Source organism: Anopheles bellator, chromosome 1 (assembly GCF_943735745.2).
Source record: "Anopheles bellator chromosome 1, idAnoBellAS_SP24_06.2, whole genome shotgun sequence".
Classification (NCBI taxonomy): domain Eukaryota; kingdom Metazoa; phylum Arthropoda; class Insecta; order Diptera; family Culicidae; genus Anopheles; species Anopheles bellator.
Genome location: NC_071285.1, coordinates 37,071,525 through 37,084,326, shown reverse-complemented (window position 1 = coordinate 37,084,326; position 12,802 = coordinate 37,071,525). Strand labels below are relative to the sequence as shown.

The 12,802-nt window shown below is 48.9% G+C and overlaps 1 protein-coding gene across 1 annotated transcript in view; it reads left to right on the top strand.

Moving 5' to 3' along the window:
* Positions 1 to 458: 458 nt before the first annotated feature.
* Positions 459 to 12,802, top strand: part of LOC131216830 (uncharacterized) — a 35,627-nt gene continuing 23,283 nt past the window's right edge. Inside the window, exon 1 of the mRNA XM_058211415.1 lies at positions 459 to 570. Coding sequence (XP_058067398.1) covers positions 459 to 570 — 112 coding nt within the window. The remainder of the gene's footprint in view (positions 571 to 12,802) is intronic.

Here is a 12,802-nt window from a genome sequence, read left to right as displayed (position 1 = left end):
ACCGGAGTCGGAGGTAATCGGTTCGAGCACAGATTTATTCACCGCCACGGCCGGGAAAAAGCGGAAAGGTGCGACGTTTCTAAGCACCAGGTGAACCAGGAGCGTAATAGCGGCAGCTTAAGAGAGAAAAATACACATAAAAATCATAAACATATATCGACCTGCCACGTTGAGACACTTTCCAACGGAAGGCTGCCAAATAATAATAATAAAAGTAATAAGTACAGCAAGTCCCGGAACGGTGAAGACGGTGAAGTGACAAGTGAACGTGAGTGCGGTGAGAAAGGTGAGAAAGTTAAAACGAAGCGCCGTTCATGTCTCGGCCGTTCGGTGGATGCGTCCCGGTTTGTGCTGGCTGTACGGCCGCTGGTACCGCCGGTGTGTGAGTGTCCGATTCCTCCGATTCAACTGCTCGGCACACCCCGGCCACCGGGGTGCTGCCGCCGGATGGTGGGAAAATGTGGCTAGAAAAGCTGGTGCTAGTGTATTTGCTCACCCTGCTCAACTCGCTGGACGGATACTTTCTAGATAATCATCATCTGCCGAACAATGGGCGGCATCGAAGAAAAGGTAAGCCTGACTCGTGGCTGATGGAGACGCCTGGTGGCTCACGATGGAGACGCCTGGTTGTTTGTATGAGTCAAACGCGTGTTAATAATAAATATGCATCCGCTGCTGGCACCGAGGGTTTCGACATGTTTCTGCTGGCCAGAGATGCGCGACCGAAACGAGCCACCTCGGGTTCGGATAGATAATTTAGCGTTCCTACGCTGTACATGAATCATGAGCTTCAATCATTTACGCAACGATTTGTTTACCAACTCGGGCCCGAGTCGGGGACACACACCGAATATTGATCGTACGCATGCCGGGTGCCCTTGAACCTTGGTACAAAGCAACAAGGACCCCCGAAACCCGGGGGTCCCCCAAACCGAGGGAACCGGTGGCATAATTGATTCGGAATAAACAATTTAACCGTCACCGGGGTTCATTATTTTTCAACCTGGCAAGTGACAAGCTGTGGGCGCTGTTTTCGGTACCCTGACCCACGGCCATGGAGGGACTTAGATTTTCCCCCTTGCCAGTGGCGACGGAACCGGGTGGCGTTGATAGGGCCTCGAGGCCTCGAGGCACGGTTGAGCGCAAAAAACAGTTCCAGCTCATTAAAATTGCCCTCCCAGCTAAAACCGGGCGCCATTCTTTCTCCGCCGGAAGGTTGACTTTCATTGAGCTGGGGAAGACTTATTGGATAAATTAATTACATTTCGGTTCGCTGCGGTCGGCGTCCGCACGCACCGTGGTTTCCGGGGCCCGAAGGCGCGAATCGAACACAAACGGGGCGGCCCGAACAGAACATCCGGGCCCCCGGGGGGGCTCCTTGGAAAGTTTTGCGCAAACACGGGCACTTTTTTCCCTCCCTATCTGTCTCTCTTTCTCTCTCTCGGCGCCGAATAATTATGACTCTGTTTTTCGTGGAAACTGAATTTTGTTACCTTTCCCGGGGTTGGACGGGCTTTCATCTGCCGTCGTCCCGCGCGCGCCGTTTGCGGAAAATTGATTTAGACCCACGGCCCCACGGGTTGTTCGATTGGAGTTTTGACGAACGACCAACCCGCCCAGGGGGGGTGCTACAGCTTCCGCTGCGGTTCGCGGTTGCGAAGTTTGTGTTTCACAAGCGGGACCGAATTTTCAGTTACAGTTTGAGGTGGAATTGTGTGATCATTTCAACGCCCGGCGGTGTTTATGAGTGGAGCTGTTGCTTCGGCACAGATTCGGAACTTCGGACATCAGTGCTATTAAAAGGATGCTTTTCATTTCAGTGCGCCTGATAGGAGCTGATAGCGTTGGTTAATGAAAGCAGATTTATTTTTAGATTTCGAGCCCAATCACGTAGCGGGCGCACGACACGACACGACAACCAATCCGTAATGGGTGTGTGTTTCGTACAAAGGCCACAATGAAATCCCCGTTTTACCGCGTGGCCATGTTTAACATGGCCCACCATAGTTCCCCGAGTGCCACGCTAGAGAAAGGGTGGCGCCCGTTGTTGGCGAACAAGATAAAGTTTGTATTTTAAACTCCTTCTTCACACAATAGCCCCAAACCGCAGCAGGGGTCGGACTCCGGGGGGAGGGACAAGGTTGTCGTCTTGTGAGCGCGCAACAGCAAACTCAAACATTCGCCCCTCGCCGAAGGACGCACTAACGAACTTTGAGCTCGCCGTGCACGCAACAACACAAACAAAACACTGTGTTCGCCGCAGCGCACCATGGCTTCATCGTCGCCGGGCTTCGCCGGGGTGTCAAGCTATTAGCCTAGCGATCCTTGGAATGCTGGAGTGTGGGGCCCGTGCGTACGTGTGCAGGTGGATTCCCGGTTCACTGTCGGTGGAAGAAAAAATAACTTTCTCAACGAAGGACCCCGAGGACCCCGAAGAAACTGAGAGCATCAGTCGATCGGCAGGACGCGTGCGAAAAAAAAGGCAGGCTGTGCGAGCCGCCTAAAGGACTCCATTACAGTGCCGGCCAAACAACGCTTCGCGCGGACGCTTTTTTGCCTGCCGGAGGTGCCCACTTGGGAGGTCACAAAAGTTACATCCTTGTGACGGGGAGGGGACGCAAGGGGGGCTGTATTGTTTCAGCGCCCCGAGTGATGCCGAGAGTTTCGGTGCAACCCGCCGGTCGGGCGCACATTTCCGATTCCGGGTTGCGCAACCCGGAGCTGCCTTCCGGCGCTATCCGGGCCGGCGGTTGGGTGGCAAACTTTTCCGAAATTCCCACCCACCGGAGGGGGGGTCAGTCGGTGGGACGAAATGCAGGTCCTTTTGCACGCGCACCCCAAAGCCCACCGCCGGATGGCAAGATGAAGATTGTGGAATTTTGATAGTATGTAATGAACATGTGTAAAATGGGTCGTCGGGTGGGTGTATGTATGTGTGCCTGGAAAACGGTTACTCCTTTGCCGTGTCGGAGCCGGGTTTTCCTCCCCTCGCGCCCGTGACAGCAAAACTGCCCCACTGAAGGAGCCTATTCCCTAGTTGGCGCTTCTTTCTCTCTCGTTTAGCCTCGTTCAGCAGGAAACAGGGCGCGTTAATAAACCGACCGTATGTGTGTATGTGTGTGTGCGGGGGTCGGACAGGAAATGCGCGGCGGACCGCGTGGCGGAACGGTGTGTAAAAAATGTGCTGAGGAAGTTTGAGGCCACAAACATTTTCCAACGCGCGTCAGCCATTTTTCGCATTTTCTCGGGCCTATTTTTTTCCTCGTTTCGACTCCTTCGCACACTTACATGTTGGCCGCTTGTCGCCCGCGGTCCTTTTCGGCTTCCCGGCTCTCACTCTCTCTCTCTCGACTTCACAGAAGTTTTGGTGTCTGTCGTCGCCGTGCGCCGAAAAGTGTCACTTGAGGTGGGTTCGTTTGCATAGAAGGACCTCCAGGGCCGGAAAGAGCCTGAGCCGACGCCGATAAGCCGGATGATAAAAGTGCCCGGCGAAATCTGCCTGAGCACCGTTCGGCTCCGTGCCAACGTAACGAAAGCCCTTTGCCAGTAATTGGCAACGTTCTTGTGAATGCACAAAAATACTCGCCCACAACCGGAGTGCGCCTTGGGAAGTCCATTAATGTGATGATATTTGAAAATTTTGCAATCTCGCGCCCGTCGAGGAGCACCGTGCGCTGATTGCTTAATTTGCTAGTCGCTTGCCACACGTCAAGGATTCACCCGGGCCGGCCCCGGCTTGATGTGTAGTGTAATCTCGATCAACAATCAGTCGATGTAATAAATCACTGACACAGTGACAACGAGGGGAAAACGTTGAGGGCAAACATAGGCTGGCCCCGTCGCTGGGCCGGCTGATAGATGGATTCGTTCCGAGTATGATAAGTTTGTTTTTGCATGTCCCCTGGTTCGAAAGGTAACAACCAGCGATGAGCAATAATCGCTTACGGAGTGGATTCCGAATCGATTACAGACCGTGAACCGTACACCGAAGTAACGGAGTTGGCGTACGGAACATACAAAATGATTCTCCCGATCGATTGGATTGGTAACAAATGGTAAAAACATCGTTTCGCCTTACCAAAAGTCACACCGCACGGCGAGTGTCGACAGTGAAAATGCAGAATTCGACATTACTCGGGTGAAGCCCGTGATTCGCCAGAGCCGGAGGACGAAGGAGCTAATCGAAAAAGGTACAATGAACGACAAAATTGAATTGCGTCGTACAATCGCGAACGGATTGAGCCATCGCCGTCCGACGCCATTCTCCGTGCCGTTGCATGTTGTATGACTAAAAATCTGGCGAAGCATACTGACGAAGTGCCGAGAAGCAGATTCTAGCCATTCTTCGCTCCGGGATCCGGGCAGCTTCGGGTTGGAACAACGGACTCCAATGGGGATACTTTCAGTGGGTTCGCTGGTGCGGCGTGTGAAAGTAGCACTCATTGGCCGTTGACGACTGCAGACGAAAATGGGATAAAACTGTGCCCAAGCTCAAGAAAGTAGGGAACGCCGACGTGAAACCCGGGGCTGGGGCTACGAAGAAACGCTTCCCGTTGACAGCAAGCCAAAGGATAAAAAAGGGGATGGAAAACTCAAAGGCTCGATGTCACCGAAACACAAAACCCACTTTAGCCGGATCGATCGGCTGAGGCCCGTCGGCGACGGCTATATCGCAGCGAGGCGCAAGAACGAAGGAAAACAATCCGCAACCCGAAGTGCCTGCATCGCACCGCAACTGCATTTGTTGGGGTGTCAGTGGGTGCGCCACCAAAAAAAAAGTGGGGACCATGGCACCAATTTGAAGTTTACGAAATTTTTGACGAAAACGACGACAGCAAGGCGAAGCGAGCAAAAACGAAACGGACAATGGAAATGGCGCAAGTCGTAGCGTGATTGAAAGGAAAACCGAACAAAAAGGCAGGAAATGATGGCTCACGGTTCACGGGGGTTGAGTGATGGCTGGAGCCCGAGCAAGGACCCGAGCGGCCAAGGACACGGTTACGGAACTTCGTAGCGTGCCGAGCCCGCTAACACCAACCCGGCGATTCGTGGTAAGTGCGGATGATCGCTGCAAGCGGTGCAGGTGCAGTTGCAATTTGTGCGAATGTCAGTGCCTTCGAGTGGGTCCGTTTGGTTGGATGATTTATTAATACGGGACGACGGGACCAGCCAGCGTCACCAGCGTGTCGGGCGAGCACCGGGAAAAACGGGTCGTCCATCAATCGATCGGCTCGGTTCGGAGGGTGTGTTGTGCCAATAAATTTCACCACTCCCGTGATTCACGCCGTGAGCACCGAATTTGCACCGTCCATCGGTGGTGCAGTAATAGTGACGAATTATGGCGATTACGGCTATTCAAAAAGTCTTGCGACTTTCGGCGGGTGGCGTATATTCGATGTTCGATTAGTTTCGGGAGTTATGTTGAATAGCATTTTGAGTAATCAGTCAATTTTTGAAGGCTGATTTGCTTGGACGTATTTTGTTTCATCTTCGAATTAACTTTAGCAAATTTTGCAAGAAAAATTTTGCGTTTATTGATGGTTCAAAATGGTTTTAGAGGGTCCAGAAGATGTGAACGATGTGAGATCTGAATCCTTTGGTTTTTTTTAAAGCACGATGCTACGCTACGTTTAAGCAGATAAAGATGGCGTCGAAAAAGGATAAGAACAAGATCACAAACAATGTTATTTGAATTTTTAAGGATTGTTAAAAACGTTTTTAAGGATTGTACAGGATGCGTATTTGTGACAGGGGATATTAAAATGTTAAATAACTCCGCCATTTATCAGTCAGTTTTGACAAATTTGCCAGATTCTAAAACAATAGTCTATGCCGTTTTAAATTACTAACCAATTTACGTCAAAAAGCAGACTAAAATTATTTCGCTTTACATTGAATATAATCGTTCAACCGTGAAAATTGTGCGTGCTTATTGTTACCGAATTTTTCTTACTTTCTTTCTGTGGGGCGATTTGAAAAGTAAAGTTTATGTCAGCCAACAGAAGACCACTGAAGAACTGAAAGCTAACATTGTAATGTCCGCAACAGCGAACATTACTGCTTACTGCATTCGGGCGTAAATGTCAAGTACTATGAAAAATGCCCGCTTTTTGTGTGGTTGATGGAGGCAGTCATTTGAATGATATTGTATTTTGAGTAAATCACCAATGAACGGCATTTTGTATCCTAAAAAAATATTGTTCATTTGTCGAAATCGACTGAAAACAACGGAGTTATCCGAAATTTCAATACCTCTTGTCGTAAATATCTGATGGGGACTACTTTGAAGGGGAGAGAATAAGTATTCATGAATAAACCAATATTTTTTGATAAAACACGCAAGTCGCAAAAGTTTTCGAACCTCCCTCGTGGGTCAAAACTTCGCTTCGCTTCGACCGAAAAACCCAACCTGATTCGTTGCTTGTTCTGCTCGTTTGGGTACGAAAGTGGTCACACTCTCTGTGGCGGTCTCAGTTTTAGGAAGGTTGCTTTAATAATAAAGCATATTTCGCAGGAACTCCAGGCTCGGTTGGTACACAGGCTCAGTTCTGCGACAGCTATTGGATCTCCGCCTTCCGGCTCGCTGCACCGGCACCGTGGACAGACGCTGATGAATTCCAGCTACTCACGAGGGCTTCGTGATGGAAACGTCCGAACTTCTGGTTTTCCATGGAGCCAACCATGTACGCTGTTCGGGGAAACAATTCTCGGTCGCTGTCGATTGAATGTCGAGACCGACCGTTCCGAGTATTGCGGAAGTATCAGTTTTGGAGGCATCACGAAACCAGGCAACCGGAAGATCGTCTGTTCGGTGCCCTCTATCGCTCATGTTGCCAGCTTGCGATAGGGACCTGGATGGGTTTTTCTTGTTTGCAGGATTAAGTCCTAAAAGAACGACGCAGCTCGATTAATGACGAATCATTGAAGTCGCTACCAGACTCTGCCATAAAGGTGACGATGAGTGACACATGAACCTAGCAGACGGTAAAACTCACCGGGCGCCATGGTGGGACGAATAATTATGCTCTCCGCCAGCATGCGGAGATCAGCACGGCAAGGGTTTCATTCGGTCGGAAGCCAACCGTACGGCCGGCTGTTGTCGAAGGAAGCGTTCGGTGGCGCTTAGGCTGCTGCAGTCAAACAGGATTAATTAATGAGGTTCGTTATGGCCACCCGTAGCTACATGATCGCCTACACATGCGAAGGGTTGCCCGCTTAATCACGGTGTCCCGATGGCCCGTAGGCAGCACCAGTAAATTGCATCAAATTGAATTCAAATTCAATTTCGCTGGCAAAGTTATGGCCACCCACTTCCCGGGGATCGAGGACCCGGCGAGACCCACATCATCCGCGAGACCTACGCATCGACGACACGCTGCCAGGGCTCGACCCTGACGCCAAGGGTTAAGCCAGCAGCGCAAACAGCAGCCCTCCAGGGAGGGGTGAAGCGCACACTGTAATGTGGCTCGCATCGCGAAAACGATATTCCCTGGTTGAGTTGGGAAAATTTGTAACATACCCCACGGGTCTCCAGTGGCCCCCGTGCGGTTGGTGCCACCGCGTTTGTTATGCTAGTGGTAAAGTTTTATTAATTGCTCTCCGTGCCCGTGGGTCGAACAAAAACATCCACTCAGTTCTGATAATTGGAGCAGCGAAAATGTAGAGATAACAGCCGGCGGGTTAACTGCGGTCAGGTTGGCTTGCGGTGTCTCGAGGAGCTAGTTAGTAAAACCTCGCCGGCAGCCAGTCGATAGCGGTTGTTTAAACGTGCCAAAAATAATTCACGCGTCGACACAACCCTCGACATGCTTGCAGATCGTACGGATCTGGCTTTAATGAGCTGTAACAAAGTTCATGAAATGAAGTGAGATGTAACAAATGATACATTTTAATATCTGGTTATGTGGTTTATTTCATCTTTTATTAGAATTAAATTCGTAACATGAGTTCATTAAGCAATTCATTCGTTGACGAACACCATTCGAATGACATTGAATCTGTCAGCTTTGGATTATATTTTTTAGGAGCCTGAAAATTGGTAATGCATCTATTTTGTCCAATGTTTTAATCAATCTTAGCATCACAATGAAAATCGCTTTATGGAAGTGGCTTCCTGATTACTGTCAGTAAAGTTATAATATTTTGAGCATGAACTTGATTGAATGCTGAAGCTCATCATTCTACAAACAGTATATGGCGTCGGTCGCACCAAAGTCGAAAGAAAACAATTTAGTGGTCCTGCTCGGGATCAAACCTGCGTGTTACGTATGTTATCGTAAAAATAACAACTTCTAAGCAAAACGTCACACACCGAGCGTTGGCCGGAAATAATTTATCCAAAAGGACAGTTTCAGCTCCCTGCCATAAATCTGTTCCGCAAACCCTCGTTCACTGCTAATACACTTCGTCCTCAGCTCAGTGTCCTTATCACAAACGCAAGCGCAAACAAGAAAAGTAACCGAAGGAAAATGTTTATCTTTCTCCCGCTTTTTCGGGACCACGACCCGACCCGACGCTTGAGACGCGGGCTTCCGAGGGATTTTTCGCTATTAATTGCACATGACATCTAATCACTGGCTCCGTTTTGCCCGGGCCCGGCCTTCCAAGGGTTCCGGTGAAGGCTTTCGCCGGACGACACACTCATAAACTTTGCTTCGGTAATCGTAACCGGATGTGACCCTGTTTTTCTGGCCGCAAGCCGAGTGTCGCCTACCGGAAGTGTGCGCGCAAACACTTCCCCGGAGCGGCTTTGGCGGTCGGTCGGTCCTTTGCCGAGCGATTTAGTGGTGATATTGGTCGCCCGCTTATTGTCCTTACCGGGGGTCGTCGCCGGTTCCAATTTATCTTTTCCAGCCGAATGAATCACGCATCAAGCCGGCCGGTCGGCCGTAAGACGGACGTCTTGTCGTCTGAGCCCCGGGACGGCGGTGACCGCAAACGGAGCCGAATGGATTGCTCTCATCCGTCACATCGGTATATCGATGCGAGATAAGGATGCGGAGTGCTTTTTGGGGCAAGGAGGCCGAGTTGTTTCAGGGCAACGGAGCGTAACCCGGCCACGCTGGTTGTCTGATGTCCTGGCTCGCTCCTGCAGCGCTGACTAAGCATAGCATCCAGGGACCCAGCAAGGGGGCCTGGGCGGATTGCTCATCGAACATGATTCCAGTAGAACAAACAACTCTCTCTCTCTTTGTCTCTCTCTCTCTGTATCTCTTTCTCTCTTTTTTGGTGCTACGTTAAGCATCATTTAAGCATCATCTGTCTCGAGGTCCGCCGGGTGGCCACCATGTTTACCACCGGGTCGGTTGTTTTGATAGCAAAAGGACATTCCGACGCTAAATGCGGATACCCCCGCGGCGCCACTTTTTGTGGCCAACGATTGATATTTTCCTAATACCAGTTGTGCAAGCAAACGATTCGGTTCGGTGGGAGATCGATTGTTTGTGGAATCGGAAAAAAACGCTAGACCATCGCGCGAATCGTTGGCACTTGGCCCGGGCCGAGCGTTGTAACTTCAATCGACTGGATTCCGGAACGCCCGGGAAATGAATGATTTATTTCGCGATGGTCCTGATGCCCGGTCGTTCGCTGTACTTACCGAAGCCACGATTAAAGAGTTCACTCACGTGCCGGTTGGTTTCCGGTTCCCGGTCGAAAGGTTAACGGTGCATCCGGTGGGGCCGACGAGAGAAAAGGTCAAACTTTAAAATCCATCAATTACGGTCCCTAATCCCTCTGGTTCGTCGGTGTCCGAAGCTCTGATCAGTCTGGGCCGCCCGTGGTCCGCCGGGAGTCAGGTAACTTTCCCGGGGTTGGCAGCTCAGTGGATGGAAAATACTTTCGCAGGGGCAAAAGGGGGCTAATCTTTACCTTTCGATCAGGAATTTTTCGTCCATCGAGGAATCAAACGTCCTTCGAACGGCTGGCCAGGGCAGTGTTGCACGGGAGCTCGCTAAGATAAGATGAGCAGCCGGCGGTCGGATCACGTCTGACGCGCCGGCCCTTCGATGGGCGCGTGGGACGCGGAAAACTTTTCATCTCACTTTACACCCCGCCCAACACGGGGCGGAAGCGATCCGGGCTCGAACCCTTTTATTTTAGGATTTGCTTTTCCTGGTTTCCCTCCTTTTTTTGGCTCCGTTCGGTTCAGCTCTTCTTCATCTCAAGATCGTTTGGCAGATTTTGCGTTCAGTCTGGCGTTCTGGTGTTTTATGGAATGCCCCAGCAGCAGGACAGCGGCCGGGATGCGATATTTATAGCGCCAAAGTTTTCACGTTCTTTGCGAAAGATTCCGAACAAGATTCCGGAGGGGCGGGGCGGGTACCGTTTGTAATTCCGGGTTGTTCACCTGTAATCAGGAATCAGAAAAGAGTTCGCCTCACCTTGCCTTGTAGCCGTTTGTAACATTATCAGCGACATTTGTATGCTAATGAATTGGAGGATTTGAGGAAGGTCCCAACTTCCTGGTGGCTTTCGGTTCACACTAACCCCTAAAAAAAGGGGCCGGAAGAATGAGGTGTCAAATTTACGATCCTTGCTAAGTGTCCTCGAACTTATTCTATCTTATCACGGCACGGGGCGGGATCAGGGATCGACCTAAAGTTAAGCGAAAGGACATCTAAGGTGGGATAAGGGTGGGAATGAAAAAAGTGGGTTCTTTAGAAAGTGGGCCAAAAATGAGTGATCCACAAAGCTGAATTAACAGTCACGCATTAGGACTAGCCGTGGGCGCTCGAACTGTGTAACAGACAGGGCCAAGGTTTTATGGTCAAATTATGCTGGACCAGCAGTGTTCAGCGAATGGCCGAAACCGCAGCGTATGGCAGAAGCTACGGTCTTCCAGAAGATAACCTACTGAATGGGAAAAGTTACGATTCGTTTGGTATGGAACCGACCGACGTTACACGTTAGCAACTGTCCCTGGCATGCAGTTGCCGCATCAGCATGTCTTCGTTTGGCATAATAAGAGCATCTTACCTAACTCGCTTCGTTCGTCCTCCATGCGATGATGCTGCATTAATGGGATTTTGATTTAAAACCTTGCTGACGGTACGGATTGTTCTGGTCCACCGATAGAGCTCCCACCGACGGGGTAGACGCAGGAATGGGAAATTGACAGAATTGAAGCTTATTAGACTTGCTGAGTAGGAGGTTAAATGTGTTCAAGGCCACTTTGGTTTACGTATTGAATTCGTGGAAGAAAAGCATGTTTGCCGTTCGCACAGCTTTTTCCCCATTATTTTGGGTGATCCATTTGCTTGAGGTTTGTTGAACTGTAGAACTGTAGATCAAATTACAGGCTTAGGCTGACTAGTGAAACATACTATAAATAATTCAATCAATGTCGAAATTAGTGTTCTATGTTATGTTACGCTAACGAGTTACCAACCTTTCAAAATTGCTTATTTAGATCGACAATGATGTTTCTAAAACTAATAGAACGACTAACTGAGCGAAGCTTTATTACAGTGACTAAAATGAAACAAAACAATTCAACAAAATAAAAGATTTAACTTAACTTCAACTTTGACTGCTGTATACTATCCTTATCACTACGAAGATTTCTTTTCCGAATAATTACTTCTTATTCAATAAGCTTTCGAGTCAACAGCAGAAAAGGCCTTTAACTTGCAAATTTAAGGAAAAAAAGCAAATGGAAGAGGATTTTTAGCAAATAGAATTTTTTTGGCAAATAGAAGAGGATTTTTAGATGATATGTTCGATTTGCGTTTATTTATTCGTTTTGGTGTTGATTTCTTTCGGCCGCTCATATTAACACGACCTTCACTTTCATAGCCTTTGATTATTCAGTTGAGTGCTGTTTAGCTTTGTCAAATATGTTTTCAATATCCTTATTACTTTTGTAATTAAAACTCAAATTTATGAATAGTTGATATTTTTCATCAGTTCACTTACAATATTTAAGCATTTTCATTATCTGACAAACTGCTGCTGCAAACAAAAAAAATTTCTTATAAATTCTAAATCACGCGTTTGTCATCCTTTATTCTGCATTTTTTATTATCAAAACATATGACATTAGATACCGGAGAAAACGATGGAAATAGATGCAAAAATTGAAAAAGAGATATTTTCACATCCAAACGTTCTGAGTATGAACTTTGTTTTGTTGGCCACTGAATACAGTTTGTTTCGTAATATCCCCAATTTGTAGCCAAAATCAATATGGCAGCCAATGCAGATGCAACTTCAAGAAGATGAGCCTTAGTTTGGTACGATAAAAAGGGCTATCGTTTCGGCCGTTGGCAACAAAACGACAGTCCCTGCTTCCCTGCAGAACGGAACATACTGGTCGCGTTTGCGTGCCGCGCCTCATTCATTACTGGCAAATGGTGGAGCACTAATGGTGGAAGGTTGGACGGCGTCGGTTGGACTTTCGAACGCCAAACTTGGACAAACTGCCGTTTGGTATTTATGGCTCGTACTCTTGGCGGTGACCGTGAGGCCGAGACCAAACACATACATCCCCGAAATACACAACGAAGACCGTCGGTGCTTCCGGTGCACGGCGTCTGGTCGGCTTCGCAAACAGCCTACACCCGGCGCGGTCTTCATAAAACATTCATCTTCGACTGGGTAGCATCGATTTCGGTTTGCCATTTCACAATCGTTCGATTTTCGCTAATGCCGCCACCGCGGTCACAAGGATTTCCTGGGACTGGGCTTCGAAGGCGTAAATAATTAAACGACATTTCTAAGAAAATGTATTTCAATCAAGGAACGGAACAGAGCACCGCGTAAAGTAGTGTGGCACGTAAAACCTCAAATTAACCTTTCCACA